The sequence below is a fragment of the Callospermophilus lateralis genome, chromosome 1, assembly GCF_048772815.1.
Source record: "Callospermophilus lateralis isolate mCalLat2 chromosome 1, mCalLat2.hap1, whole genome shotgun sequence".
Lineage (NCBI taxonomy): Eukaryota > Metazoa > Chordata > Mammalia > Rodentia > Sciuridae > Callospermophilus > Callospermophilus lateralis.
Genome location: NC_135305.1, coordinates 177,220,983 through 177,234,823, shown reverse-complemented (window position 1 = coordinate 177,234,823; position 13,841 = coordinate 177,220,983). Strand labels below are relative to the sequence as shown.

At 38.9% G+C, this 13,841-nt stretch overlaps 1 protein-coding gene across 4 annotated transcripts in view; it reads right to left on the bottom strand.

The window, feature by feature from the left end:
* Cacna1d (calcium voltage-gated channel subunit alpha1 D) overlaps window positions 1-13,841 on the bottom strand; it is a 324,259-nt gene that overhangs the window by 138,558 nt on the left and 171,860 nt on the right. For all 4 annotated transcript variants that reach the window (XM_076837232.1, XM_076837374.1, XM_076837154.1 and 1 more), the window contains exons 5-7: window positions 8,556-8,698; window positions 2,149-2,301; window positions 1,445-1,641 (exon numbers count right to left, since the gene is read on the bottom strand). In XM_076837232.1, coding sequence (XP_076693347.1) covers window positions 1,445-1,641; window positions 2,149-2,301; window positions 8,556-8,698 — 493 coding nt within the window. The remainder of the gene's footprint in view (window positions 1-1,444; window positions 1,642-2,148; window positions 2,302-8,555; window positions 8,699-13,841) is intronic.

The following is a 13,841-nucleotide window of genomic DNA, read 5'->3' as shown; positions in this document are numbered from 1 at the left end:
GTAGTAATTTAACTGCATTATTCAGGGAAAGAGAAAAAGGTTGCACATATAGTAGAGGTGCAATCTTTTTCATTCCCAAATATTTTAAGTCTGCAGTTGGCTGGATGCGGAGATGTGAGACCTGTGGATGTGGAACCCATGGATACAGAGGGTCAACTGTATAGGGGTTTCTATAACCTGGCAAGCATAGAGCCCACCAAGGAAGGGAAACAAAACCTATGTATAACCATTATGTGTCCTTAAAGTTATAGAGTAAAAAAAATAATATAAAATCCTATCAAGTTTAGATTTGGAAACTATGAGATGGTACTTCTCAATTTGTAGGCCTTCTAAGAAGAAGCCATCAATTCAAGAAGTACTTCACTACTAATTTCCTTTTAACAATTCATTATTGGAATTCTAGTTAACCACAATTGGACTGGGATTTAGGCTCCAAATCTACATGTTAGCTATTTTATCCCAGTGACTCTTATATAGCAGGAAAGAATATCTAAACTTCTGTGAGGTTTTCAATTCTACCAATAAGCCTGGCACTGTGGCACATGCCTATAATCCAGCAGCTCAGTAGGCTGAGGCAGGAGGATGGTAAGTTCAAAGCCATCCTCAGCAAAAGCAAAGCACTAAGCAACTCAATGAGACCCTGTCTCTAAATAAAATACATAATAGGGCTGGGAATGTGGGGCTCATTGGCCTAGTGCCCCTTAGTTCAACCCCTGGTACCACCCGCCCGCCCCCCCCCCACAAAATTCTACCAAAAAACAAACTCAGCCAAGGAGTTTATAATACTACTGTACTTCATTCATAGTGTCAGAAACAAAAGGAATCAGACCCTAGTCATTGAAAGAATGTCCAGCTGTTGGATGAGACTACCAGCCTTGGTAGTTTGACACCTTTTCTGCCCTACCAGAGTTCTATAACCCCTAAGAGATAGGAAGAACTAAGGACTTGTGCTGGGCTGACTTATATTAATGCGAACAGTATAAAAAGGAAATTATGATGGGAAAAACTTGTGCTGGGAAAAGGTTGTACTGAGCTATGAAAAGTATGAAAGGGATCCAGATTATCATCCCTTTGGAATCTAGTAAAATAATCTGCCTTTATGTATGAAAACTCAGTTTCAGCCTGTGGAAGTTGAGTGAGAAACCACACTCTGGCTCTCAAGAGTTTAATCAGAACAGCCCTGGCCACCTGAAGTTCCTCCCACAGGGAACTGGGCAGTCAGCAACAATTCTCCAAGTAGCACTGGGGAAGGGGAAGACTAGAAGGCCAGAAGTCAATAATATGCAGAAGCCTTCAAGATCTTAATCCTAAGGGAGCAGAATGAAGAGACTCAATGAGTGAAAGCAAGGTCTACTTCCCTTCCCCAATAACTGACTTCCAGCCATCTCTCACTAAGGAAGCATCTATCCAAGGAAAGAATAAACTCTCTCCTCAAGTGGCTTACCCAGTACAGCACATCTGTCCAGCCCTCCATGGTGATACACTGAAACACAGTGAGCATGGCAAAGGCAAAGTTATCAAAATTGGTGATGCCTCCATTTGGGCCAACCCAGCCACTCCTACATTCTGTGCCATTGGCGGTACACTGGCGTCCATTCCCTGAGAACGCACATGGAGCTGGGTCCTCTTCAGCTACGATATCTGTAAAGACAAAGCAGGATATGCCACACTTGGGAGAGGAACATCCAAGCCCAGAAGACATGCTAAAGCCCAGAACACCCCATCTCCCACTCATGCCATCTCAGAATCCTAGTTGCCCTTCAAGGCTATTTTGAATACTTCTTCCTCAATGGAATTTGCCATTTCCTCTCATCACAATCCACAATTCACTCTGTACTCAATCTTACAGTTCTATCCTGAGCTTATAGATCACAATGTTATTGGTTTGGCTCGTGGAGGTCCCTTATCTTGTTTGCTAGGACACATTACACAGGAAATCAGAATGGAAAGGAGATTAAGTTCTCATTTATTCTTAACAGAATTCACACTAAGAACTAGCTCAATAGACTTGCTGGTATATTTGGCATCAAGAAATGCCCTTCTCACATTTTTTTTTAAGATTTTTTTTTTTTTTCTAAAACAAAACGTTGCTTATTGGGGAAACCAAAACTTTTAAAAGTTAGATTAGTTACCATTTTCAGTTCTTACCTGAGTCAGCAAAAAAACATGTTTTGTGCATTTTTCCAATAAAAAGTTCCAATCCTATAATAGCATAGATTATGATTACAAATAATACCAAAAGGGCTATGTGAAGGAGGGGAACCATGGCTTTTATAATGGAGTTCAGGACAACTTGTAAACCTGGGAAAGAGAAAAATCAGTTTGTGAGCCAGGAAGACAATTCAGATGAGGCACATATATGATTCCTAATAATACTTGCTCTGTTTAAGATGTATAGTAATAAAACTGGATGGAAGGTGAGCTGAAGAGGAGACTTACAGATCATCTAAACCAACTGCCTATCAGGATGGAAAAACTAAAGTCTGAGAAGGACTACTGATGTCACTCATTCATTTATTTATACATTACTTATCCATTCAACAAAACTCCTTGACCATCTACCATGTGCAAAATTGAGGTTAGTGCTTTGGATGATATGAAAAGATATTACATAAAGTGTCTCTCTCAAGGTTATGTTCTAGAAGGAAATATAAGAATATTATACAAATTATTCTCAGGTAGCACACAGATGCTATGAGTATATTAAATGGTTAAAATTAAAAAGAGATGAAAGACATTGCCCTTGAGTAGGGTGAGGGAAGACAACTCCTAACAGGGCCTACAGGGTGACTAGGATGGATTTCCACAGATGGGCATGGAGTGAGAACCCAGTATCAAGAGCAGCACAGCAGGAATGAGCACAATGTAGGTTTGGGGTGCAGTTTGTTTTTTTTTAAAAATATATATGTATTTATTTATTTAGGTTTCAGGTGCACACAATATCTTTATTTCACGTTTATGTAGTGCTGAGAATCGACCCCAGTACCTCGTGTATGCTAGGGTGCATGCTAGGTGAGTGCTCTACCACTGAGCCACAACCCCAGCCCTAGGGCAAGTTTTGATCAGTGGTCATGTAGTAGGAAAGAACATCAGGAAAGAGAAGAAGATTGCAGCCATATCACTCTGAGTTTTGAATTTGGGTTAGGGAGCCAGACTTTAGTCCATCAGCAAAAGGTAGCTTCCTCATAAAGATGAACAGGACAGCAGCAGGTGAGACAGGCAAGAAGTATTTAAAGAGTACGGGGACTCCCAGGTAGGTTAGAATGAGGATCAGGATGAGACCAGAACTCAACAGTCAGGTGGAATGAAAGAAAGGCACCTGGTGGCACTCTGAATATCTAAGCCAGGGTAACAAAGCAAATCCCAACATCCAAAACAAAAACAAGTGTTTCAAAAGAAGGATCTTTCGGAATTAGGGACAAAGGCCAGGAGGCAGAGGAACAAGAGTGACTTTAGATCTGTCCAGTTTGAACACTTGGCATAACATTAAGGTGCAACTGTCCTGTAGCTGAAATGTGAGCTTGATAAAGGAGAGACACAGGCATTACACAGAGCAACCGTGCAGGTCCAACTGCCAAGGAAGAGATAGGAATGATGAAGAGGGTTTGTGGGGGATTGGGAGAAGAACAGCAGGAATTAGAACCCACACTAGAACCAGGCTTCCTGGCTCCCTGGTTACTGGTCCAGCGTTCTCCCCAACACCCATGATCTCAAATTCTGCGGTGTTTTTCTTTTCTCCTTGTCCCATTGTCTCTCTTTTCTCAAACTGCCCCTTTTCTAGCATATTCTTAGTTTCCTAATACCTATTCAAAGAAAGAATATAAGACACTGATGTACTAAAGGTAAATAAATTAAAAGTCAGAATAAGCAAAGGAAAGAGAATACTTACCAGCAATAAAAGCAAAAGTTTGCCATTACAAGTAGCCTTGGGAAGAGGCAGGGGAATGGGAAGGTCAGGGAAGGAAGATTGACAAGAGGGTTTCACATCCAGGAAGACCCTGTCGATGCTACCTTTAAATGTTTAAATGTTTATTTGGGGGGAAATATGACAAGTAGTATGATTTTCAATATTTTTGCATCCTAAAAGAAATTAAATGGAGGGGCATGAAAAACATTGGCTCGAAACTATGTAGAGGGGCTGGGACTCGGGCTCAATGTAGCGAGCTTGCCTTGCAAGTGTGAGGCCCTAGGTTCGATCCTCAGCACCACATAAAAATAAATTAACAAATAAAAGTATTGTGTCCATCTACAACTAAAAAGAATATTTTTTAAAAAATTAACTATGTGGACATATTTTTTTTTAAAGAGAGAGAGAGAATTTTTTTAATATTTATTTTTTAGTTTTCGGCGGACACAAATCTTTGTATGTGGTGCTGAGGATCGAACCCGGGCCGCACGCATGCCAGGCAAGCGCACTACCGCTTGAGCCACATTCCCAGCCCCAGATTTATTTTTTATTTGTTTTTTTTTGGGGGGGTGGGGTGGGGGACATGGATAGGTCATCCGAAATCATCCACCAGTTAGCTTTTCAAGATTATGGAAACTATATGCCTCACGAACATTTTTTATGTTTAGTGTAACAACTGTATTTCAGATTGGCCTAATTTATAAGATGATAAGAGTTGAACCTTAATGTGAACAAGTATATGAACTTTATATTCAGTTCCTTTGGACATAATCAACATGTACAGTAGATCTCACGGGACTCTAATCAAGGAGGTATGAGAAGGAGTAGAATGAATTGCCAGGCCAAGAATGATGGGACGTGGTGCTGGCCTTGTGCAGCTGCCACCAGCTTGAGAACCTCCAGTCACCACCTCTTGACAGGCGTTGGCTTGCTTATTTAAAAGAAGATGTAGAGAAAAGAGCCTTTTTTAACAGATGATGCTTAGAAAACTGGATAACTATGTGTAGAAAAATGAAGTTAGACTGCTCTCTCTGATCCTGAACAAAACTCAAATTGAAAGGGATTCAAAGACATAGGAATTATATCAAACTCTACAACTGCTAAAAGAAAACATAGGGCCAACACTTCATCATGTAAGTGCTGGCACTGGCTTCCTTAATAAGACTCCAAAAGCACAAGAAATAAAACCAAGAATTCAATAAGTGGGATGCCATCAAACTGAAAAGGAAATGATTAAGAGCATAAGAGAGCCCACAGAATGGGAGAAAATCTTGGCCAGCTACTTCTCTGATAGGGGATTGATATCCAGAATATACAAAGAACTCAAAAAAACACCTAAGACACACAAAAAACCCAAATAACCCAAATCAATAAATGGACAAAAGAACTAAATAGAAACTTCTGAAAGAAGAAACACAAATGACCAAATCCATGAAAAAATGTTCAGCATCTCTAGCATAATTAGGGAAATGTAAATCAAAATTACACTAAGATTTTTTTCTTACTCCAGTCAGAATGGCAATGATCAAGAATATGAACAATAATAAATGCTGGTGAGATGTGGGGAAAAGGTACACTTGTATATTCTTGGTGGCACTGTTGCCTAGTACAACCAATCTGGAAAGCAGTATGGAGACTCCTCAAAAAACTAGGGATGGAACCACCATTATGACCAGCTATCCCACTCATTGGTATTTTCCCAAAAGATCTAAAATCAGCATACTACAGCAATATAGCCACCTCAAAGTTTACAGCAGCATAATTCACAATAGCTAAAATATGAAATCAATCCAGATGCCTATCAATAGATGAATGGATTAAGAAACTGTGGCATTTATATACAATGGAGCTCTACTCGGCTATAAAAAAGGATGAGATTATAGCATTTGCTGGTAAATGCATGGAAATGGAGAATATGGTTCTAAAGAATTAAGGTAAATTCAGGAGCTCAAAGGTCAAATATTTTCTCTTATATGCAGAATCCAGAGTAAAACAAAGGAAAGGGGGATGAAAGGATAGGATAATATAAAGAACCAATCAAATGTAAATTAATACACAAGTCAAAGGAAGTCAAGTAGAGGAAGGAGAATGGAAGAGGGGAGGAAGGATAGGAAAGAAAGGGGGGAATCATGAACTGAAACTGATTTCCATGCATGTACAAGTTTGTCAGGATGAACTACAGAGCTCTGATTAAAAAAAAAAATGCAGACATACCAGAGTATCTTTAAAGTTCTTTCCCACTTTGATGATCTTGGAATTTAGTAAACACTGATCAGCTAACTGAATCCGGGTGGTTAAGAACTCCACAGACGTCTGAACTACCACTTTTTGAAATACACTTGCCTTTCACCAATGACTATTCCCATACAAACATGCACACAAAATTATATCTTCTAGAATAGTCTGAAATCTCTTTTGAAGGGAGCAGACAATTCATAGATAAGTATAAATAATGAAACATTCCTGGGCATTTTCAATGATTGCAGGTACTTAGAGAAGAATCATCAAGCCATAGATGCCAACCAACACAGGAAATAGCATGGCCCTGGAACCTAACTCCTTCCCCTAAAAAACCCATTTGGGTTTGATGAGAGGAATGAATGTTCCCTTCTTGGTCAGTTAAAATACGGTCTTAAAAGTCCTCCTGTTTCTCCCTGTTGTCCTGTACGGGGAGAGATCAGATTTCCATCAAGTTGCAAATAGCAGTGTTTCTTGGAAAAAGTTAAGCTACACAGTTGAAAACTGGCTCTCCAGAGTATGGAGGGGCACAGTACTAGTCTGTCTGCAGAAACTTCATTAGTCAACATAATGCCACGTGGGTTCTGGAATTTTCACAGGTCAGAGGTGCTCATGCACGTACAAGTCACAGCCTCAAAAGTCTGCACGCAACAGTCCTGTCATTTTTCTCTTTGGGGGAAAAGGCTGTCATCGTTACTTTGAAATTAGATTAAGCTATAACAACTAAGTCGGAAACAACATGTTTGCTCACTGAAATTCTCATTTAATCATGTTACACTTAAAAGAGTCAGTCACTTCCAAGGTATTTCTACTTTTCTCAATTGCTTCCAGACAGTTCTGTGGTTCAGACTTGTGCTGATCTTTTTCAATGAAAATAAATGAACCATCTGGAAAAACAAGTACACATAAAACACCACTTCCTACATTTTAAAATGTTAAATTTGGAAATAATTCTGTGGGTTTTTTTTTCTTCCAGAGGATTTTTGGTGCATTCTGAGTGCCAACAGGTTTAATAAAATTCCATGAAGAATTTCTGGAGAAGAAAAAAAAAATCTGTACTCTTCCGATGACTTTATGAATTGTAGAAAATAGGCACATCCTAAAGTCCTGTATCCCTAACTTCAGTTTTGAGGAGGTGACCATCTCAGAAGCACCAGTCCTAAGAAAGGCATTAGGACTTCTATCCTCTGAAGTCCCCAATACAGGGGTCTGCCTAAAGGGAAGGACAATGAGGCAAACCCCATACTTCTCGGGGAAGGCTTAGAGGCCTGCAGCTCCAGGCAGCAGTGCACCTGTTCCAATCCAGGTATGATTCAACCTGGCCTGGAGGTCTGATCCAGAAGCAAAACAGGGCCTGGCACTCCCTGGTACGGGGGGCTTAGTGGATATCACCACTATCTCTGGCTCTGAGAACTTCCTCTGTGCTTCAGACATGGTGCTAGGGCTCTCCCTCCATTCTCTAATTAGGTTCTCACAAACACCTTCAAGGCAAGAACTGCTGTACCCTGTATGCTGGTGTGGGAGCTTAGACATTCATCCCTCTCCCTCAGAACTAGACAGACATATAAAGAATGAAATTAAGTCATTTTCAAGAAAATGGGTGGAACTTGAGAACACTATCTTAAATGGAATAAGTCAAACTCAGAAAGTCAAGGGTTGTATGTTTTCTTTCATTTGTGGAAGCTGAAGAGGAAAATCGGGGAGAGGGTTTTGGATCTCATGAAAATTGAAGGAAGATAAGTAGAATAGAGGAAAGGGATTGGGAGAGGCAGGAGGAAAAGAAAGGAAAAATACTAGGGAATAATATTGGCCAAATTATATTGTTATATTATGTGCATGTATAAATACGCAACAATGAATCCCACTGTTACGTACAACTATAATGCACCAAAATATGAAAAAAATAACTGGACAGGCACAATTCTTAGTAGTAGGATGGCTAACCATATTTTCCCAGCCCCCTGTTGCTCCGCACTTTGAAAAAAGGCTGTGAGGCGAGTCCTCCAATACCCTCCATCTACATCACCTACCACTTTCAGAAAGGCAGGCCTAGGAACAGGGAGATGATGGTGGTATACCATCAGAGAAGAAAACTACATTGGAATCTGGATGTATGAAGCCAAGGTCTCCCACCACTACCTAGCCTCTCTGCAAGAGGAGCCTCTCTTCTACAAAATCAAAATGACAATAATCACCACATGCCCCATTTCAGGGCTATCTTGGAGATCCAAAGTGACAGTGCAAACCACAGTGTTCTGTCAACTGTAAAGGCACCCATGGTCGGTCGGCTGCTGGGCTACTGACGGGTACAAGGCAACTCACCTCAAAGCACTCTGTTTCATAATCCTGAGACCCACCTAGAAGAAACAGATCAGCACAGTCCTGGCTCTAGGAAACAAAAAGTGCTTACTGGGCACTCCTGATACTAGTCGAAGTGGTCGTAACACTCGGAAGGCACGGAGGGCTTTGACATCAAAGCCTCCTGATTTGCCGCTAGAGTGGTTCCCGCCTTCTGTTTCTTTGGTTAATTGTTCCAAAATTACACTAAACAATCTGAAAGAAAGAAAGAAATGTCTGTCACTCAGGGAAGCAAAATAGGATGATAATAGTAGTTATTTTTAAACAAGGGCTAATTCTGGGAGGCTGCTGCCTAAGTAAAAGGGAGGCAGAAAATAGGGTTCTTACCCTATCCCTTGTTCTAAAAGGATTTGGGATAGGAGCTAATGTCATCTGTTTCCATGCCAACAGAGCATCCCAAAGCAAGTTAACCTCCACCAAAGTAGAGACTCACAGGGGATCCAGTGATGACAAGTGGAATTGCCCCCAATCAAAATGGAAATAACAGTGATCCTGGTGATCACCATCTATGAGTACTGGTGATATGCGTAAGCACTTCACATCTCATCACATATGTTGTGCAGCAGGGATCAACAACATTTTACGTGTGCAGAGAAAAATTCAATGGGAACAAGTAATCTGTTCAATGTCACGCAACTAGTGGCAGACCATTTGAAACCAGGTGTTCTGGTCCCATGAGAATGCAGGTTCCATAAGGACACAAAGTCTTTTCAAAGACTTTGTAAAATAATTTGTTTTTTTACTGTTTTGTTCCTTTAGTCTGTTCTAGCCTAGGGCCTAAAACTGCTCCTGACATACAGGAAGTGCTCAAAAAATATTTCATGAGTAAATCAATGAATGACTTCAAAGTCCCACATCTTAATGTGTTAAACTACTTTCAAAGCAGTCACTGACACACACCTCCACCCAAACCCTCATAGGAATATTTAGGAAATGATGTAAATCACAGATGCTAAGGAACTGTGCAAAGACTAAAAACAGTTACCTGAGGGAAGGGATTAATACCATTCTCTTTTGAAATGTGAATAATATTGTATCTGGCAAACAGGATGAATTTTTTTCCTGCTCTCAGAAGGTTTTTTTTTTTTTCCAGATAAAGCTATTTTCAGGCAATCTGTTCATTTGACAGTTACTTTTACTCTTTTAAATAAATATTTATTCTTTGGAATTGTTACTCGTTTTTCAGAATAAATACAAACTTACCCACTGCAAATAGCATCAACTCTGGCCAACCAGATTGTAGGAATGATTGGCCCAGCAACAAAGAAAAGATTCCTAAAGTTTAATTATCAGCCAAAGGAGAAATTCTGCCACCACTGGCAGGCCTCTGGATCACCAAGACACTAAGTCCATAAAACACAGGGTGGTCTGATTACAATCCTGATCGGGCACAGCCATGTCGTTCTGGGCATTTATAGACCAGCTCTTTGTTGTAATAACAGTACAGCAATTAGCAACAGATCCAGCCAGAAGGGAAAATAAGCCAGATATCTACCTTTTCAAAGACTTTGTAAAATAATTTGTTTTTAGTTTTTCAAAGCCTCTTACGACAGGCTCTCCCTAGTTATAACTGGGGAAACATATCATATTTATGATAGGTTTCTCATTAGCCTAGTTTAAAAAAATTACTGTGAACTCCTTCAGCAAGAACAAATTCATAGCCACACAGAAACCAAGCAAAAGGAAGAAGGAAAACCTCAAAATCTTCTGAAATGTGGAAGCCACAGGAATTTTCATCCCATGGGGTTAGGAAAGTAATTTATGCAGGTGGTGACTTAAGATTGCCTTCAAGTATCAGTGTTTTGCAGTGTGTACTTTATAGTTCTTTTATACCCTGTTCTTCAGCAATGGCCTTGAAAATAGGTGAATAATCTCTCTCCCCATTGCAGAAGAGGCTGAGGAGGAGAGAAGCCAGCTGCTATTCCTGGACTGTACTGGGCTGGAAGGGGCTGGACTACTTCCATATCTAACAGTTCTGAAACTGTTAGGAGTTTAGGAAAGTTTCTTTCTTTGGGCCTCAGTATCCCCCTAGGTAAAATGAGAAGTCTGGATTTAGGGACACCAGAATCCTGCCCTTCCCATTCTCATATTCTGGGATTCTAGTTCCCCTCATTACCACTATACCAAAACACACACACACACACACACACACACACACACACACAGTGCCTAAAATGATAAGGACATAAGAAGAACATAATATTTACCCCAAGACAAGAGGAAAAGAAAAAAGAAAGAACCGCCTTAGTAGCTGCAGAATGAGGACACCATGCTCTTCACAAAAGTTTAAGGGATGAGCCTGAACGTCTAAATGTCTCTTTACTGAAGTCAGAGAAGTAGGATAAAAGTGGATTTGAATCAGACTGTGTTTTAAAGGGAGTGACGTCAGCTCTGCTAGGCCCATCGAGTCCTCCTGTGGTCACATTATTAACAGCTAATATTTTAGAAATACCCATTACTTCCTTAATGCTTGGTTAGTGGGAAATATTGACAAAAATAATGGGTCACTGTGGACTTGGAACAGAAAAATCCATTGGACCGAGATACAGACCGTAGTTGGAAACTCTAGTGAGCAGGAATTTGATTCAAATGAACACATCGTAATTCATCTTTTAAAAACTTTTATTCTACTTTTTCTTGGACTGTAATTTAATGTACATTTTAGATAAAAAATAATCATATGCTCTAAAGTTTTTCATACTTAATGAGGAAAAGATTGATGAGTCCGGTTCTACTTCAGTTTCCTATGTAACTTAACTTTTAAAATCAAGTTTATTATTTTAATTTACAAATAATAAAATATACCCATTTATAGTACAGAATAAGGAGAGTCGGACAAGCATATGTCTAGGTAACAAACACGACCACCAAGATGGACTATCTCCAACCCCTCCAACAGCTCTCTCATTCCCCAACACAGTCATCTTCCCTCTGTCCATCCTCAAGGATCCACAGCTTGGCTCTTTATCCACATAAGATTTTTCCTCTTCTATAGCCTATAACTATAGGATCATGTAGTATATTCTCCTTTGTATTTATCTTCTTTTGCTTACCATGTTTTCTTTAGGTTCAGCCAAGTTGTTAAATTTATCAGTAGTTTGTTTCTTGTTATGGGGAGTAAAATTCCACTATGTAAATAAACCATGGTGAGTTTATCATTCACCTGTTGTGGGATATTTGGGTTATTTGAAACCAGCTTTATTATGAATAGTCTTTCAGTGGACATGTTTGCCTTGGATAAAAACCCAGGAGAATTAGTAATAAAGTCCCATGGTGGGTTTAACATTATAAGAAACTGGAAAGATTTTCCTAAGTGGTCGTACCACTTTCCATTTCTAGACCTATTGTGCGAGAGATCCAGTTGCTCCACATGTTGGCTAGGGTTGGATATTTTTGGTTTATTTACATTTAGTAATCCTAGTGGGCACATAGTGTTGCCATATGGTTTCAAGTGACATTTTAAAAATTACTAATGATGTTCATCTTTTCAGAAGTTTGTTGGCCTTTCTTTTGGGGCAGGGTTGAAGACCTATTCAAATTTTTTGTTCACTTATGTCTTGCTATTAAGTGGTAAAAATTCTTTATATATCTTGAATACAAGTCCTCTGTTAGATGTAGATACTGTGAACAGTTTTCCTACTCTGAATTGGCTTTTCACTTTCTTCTGTCTTTTGAAGGAAAGTTCTAAATTTTGACAAAAGTCTTATTTTTCAATTATCTTTTTTATGGCTTTGTATCCCTGAGAAATTTCTGCCTACTCTGAGATCATAAAGATATTTTCCCATATTTTCTCCTAGAAATTTTATAGTTTTTAAATCTCACAAGTAGGCCTCTGATCCATGTTAAGGTAATAGTTATATATGGTTTGAAGTAAAAATAGAATTTTTTTATATTGATGAACAGTCATCCCAGCACCATTTGTTGAAAACAGTTTCTTCTTACAAAGACATTTTTCTAAAACCAATTGATCACAAATATATGGGTCTATCCCATTGATTTTTATGTCAACTCCTTATGCCAATGTCATACTATGTTGACTCCTACAGCTTTACAGTAAGCCTTAAATTCAGGTTCCAGCTTTGTCTTTAAAGATTTCTTAGGCTAGTATAGAGTCTCTCTCATTTCCACATAAATGTTGGAATAAGACTATCATTCTTCTACAAAAATCCTGCTGGGATCTATATTCGGATTCAATACATAGGGTGTAATTTCTTTCCAAATCAAGCTAACAATACTGAATCTTTCAAAATGTAAGCACAGTACTCCATTTCTTTAGGTCTTCTTTAATTTCTCTCAGCAAGATTTTGTCATTTTAGTGGACTATTTATGCCTAAATAGTTTAAGTTTGGGGGGTTCTAGTGTAAATTAACATTATAAATATTCATTTCCAATTGCTAGTACATAGAAATCCCCATGATTTTTTTTACAGTGCCCTTTAATCTAGAAACATTCATTCAGAAAATCCATCTATGGTTTTAATCTTTTAAATTCACTGAGATTTATTTTATGGCCAAGAATGTTGTCTCTCTTGATAAATGTTCCATGTACAAATGAAAAGAATGTGTATTCTGCTCTTATTAAACCAAGAGTTTAAAAAAAACAACAGTCAATTAGGTCAATGGTATTGTTCAAGTCTCCCTACATCCTTAGTGATTTTCTGTCTACACGATCCATCAATACACTTCAACAGAGTATTGAGACGTACAATTATAGTTGTAGATTTATCTATTCCTCTTTTGCTTCTATCAATTTTTACTATGTATTTTGAAGCTCTGTTATGAGAGCTATGTAAATGAGGATTGTTACATTCTCCTGATGAAATGATTTGGGGGCACAGGGTGCTGGGGAAATCAAACCCAGGGCCTCAGACATGCCAAACAAGTTCTTTACCACTGAGCCACATCCCCAGTCCCAATAAAATGATTCTTTACCATTATGAAGTCTCTCTCTCTATGCCCGATAATATTCCTTCTTCTAAAGTCTACTTTTGAGGTAGTAATATAGCCATTCTGGCTTCATTTTGATAATTTTTGCATGGTATACACTTTCCTGTCCTTTTACTTTCAAATTGTGTCTTTATATTTAGTGTGTGTGAAGACACCAAAGAGTTGGGTCTTGTTTTTGTACATGCACAGTATGATAAGCTCTGGATATCAATAAGGATTTCACTGAGCTTAAATCTACTGTCTCACTATTTGTTTTCCATTTGTCCTGTCCTTGGTTCCTCCTCCTCTTCCCTGCCATTTCTGGTCTGAGTTTTTGGTTTTTTTTCCTCATTTCACTTAGGCTCCACTATGGGTTTATTAACTAAACTTCATCATTTTTCTAGTGGTTTCTC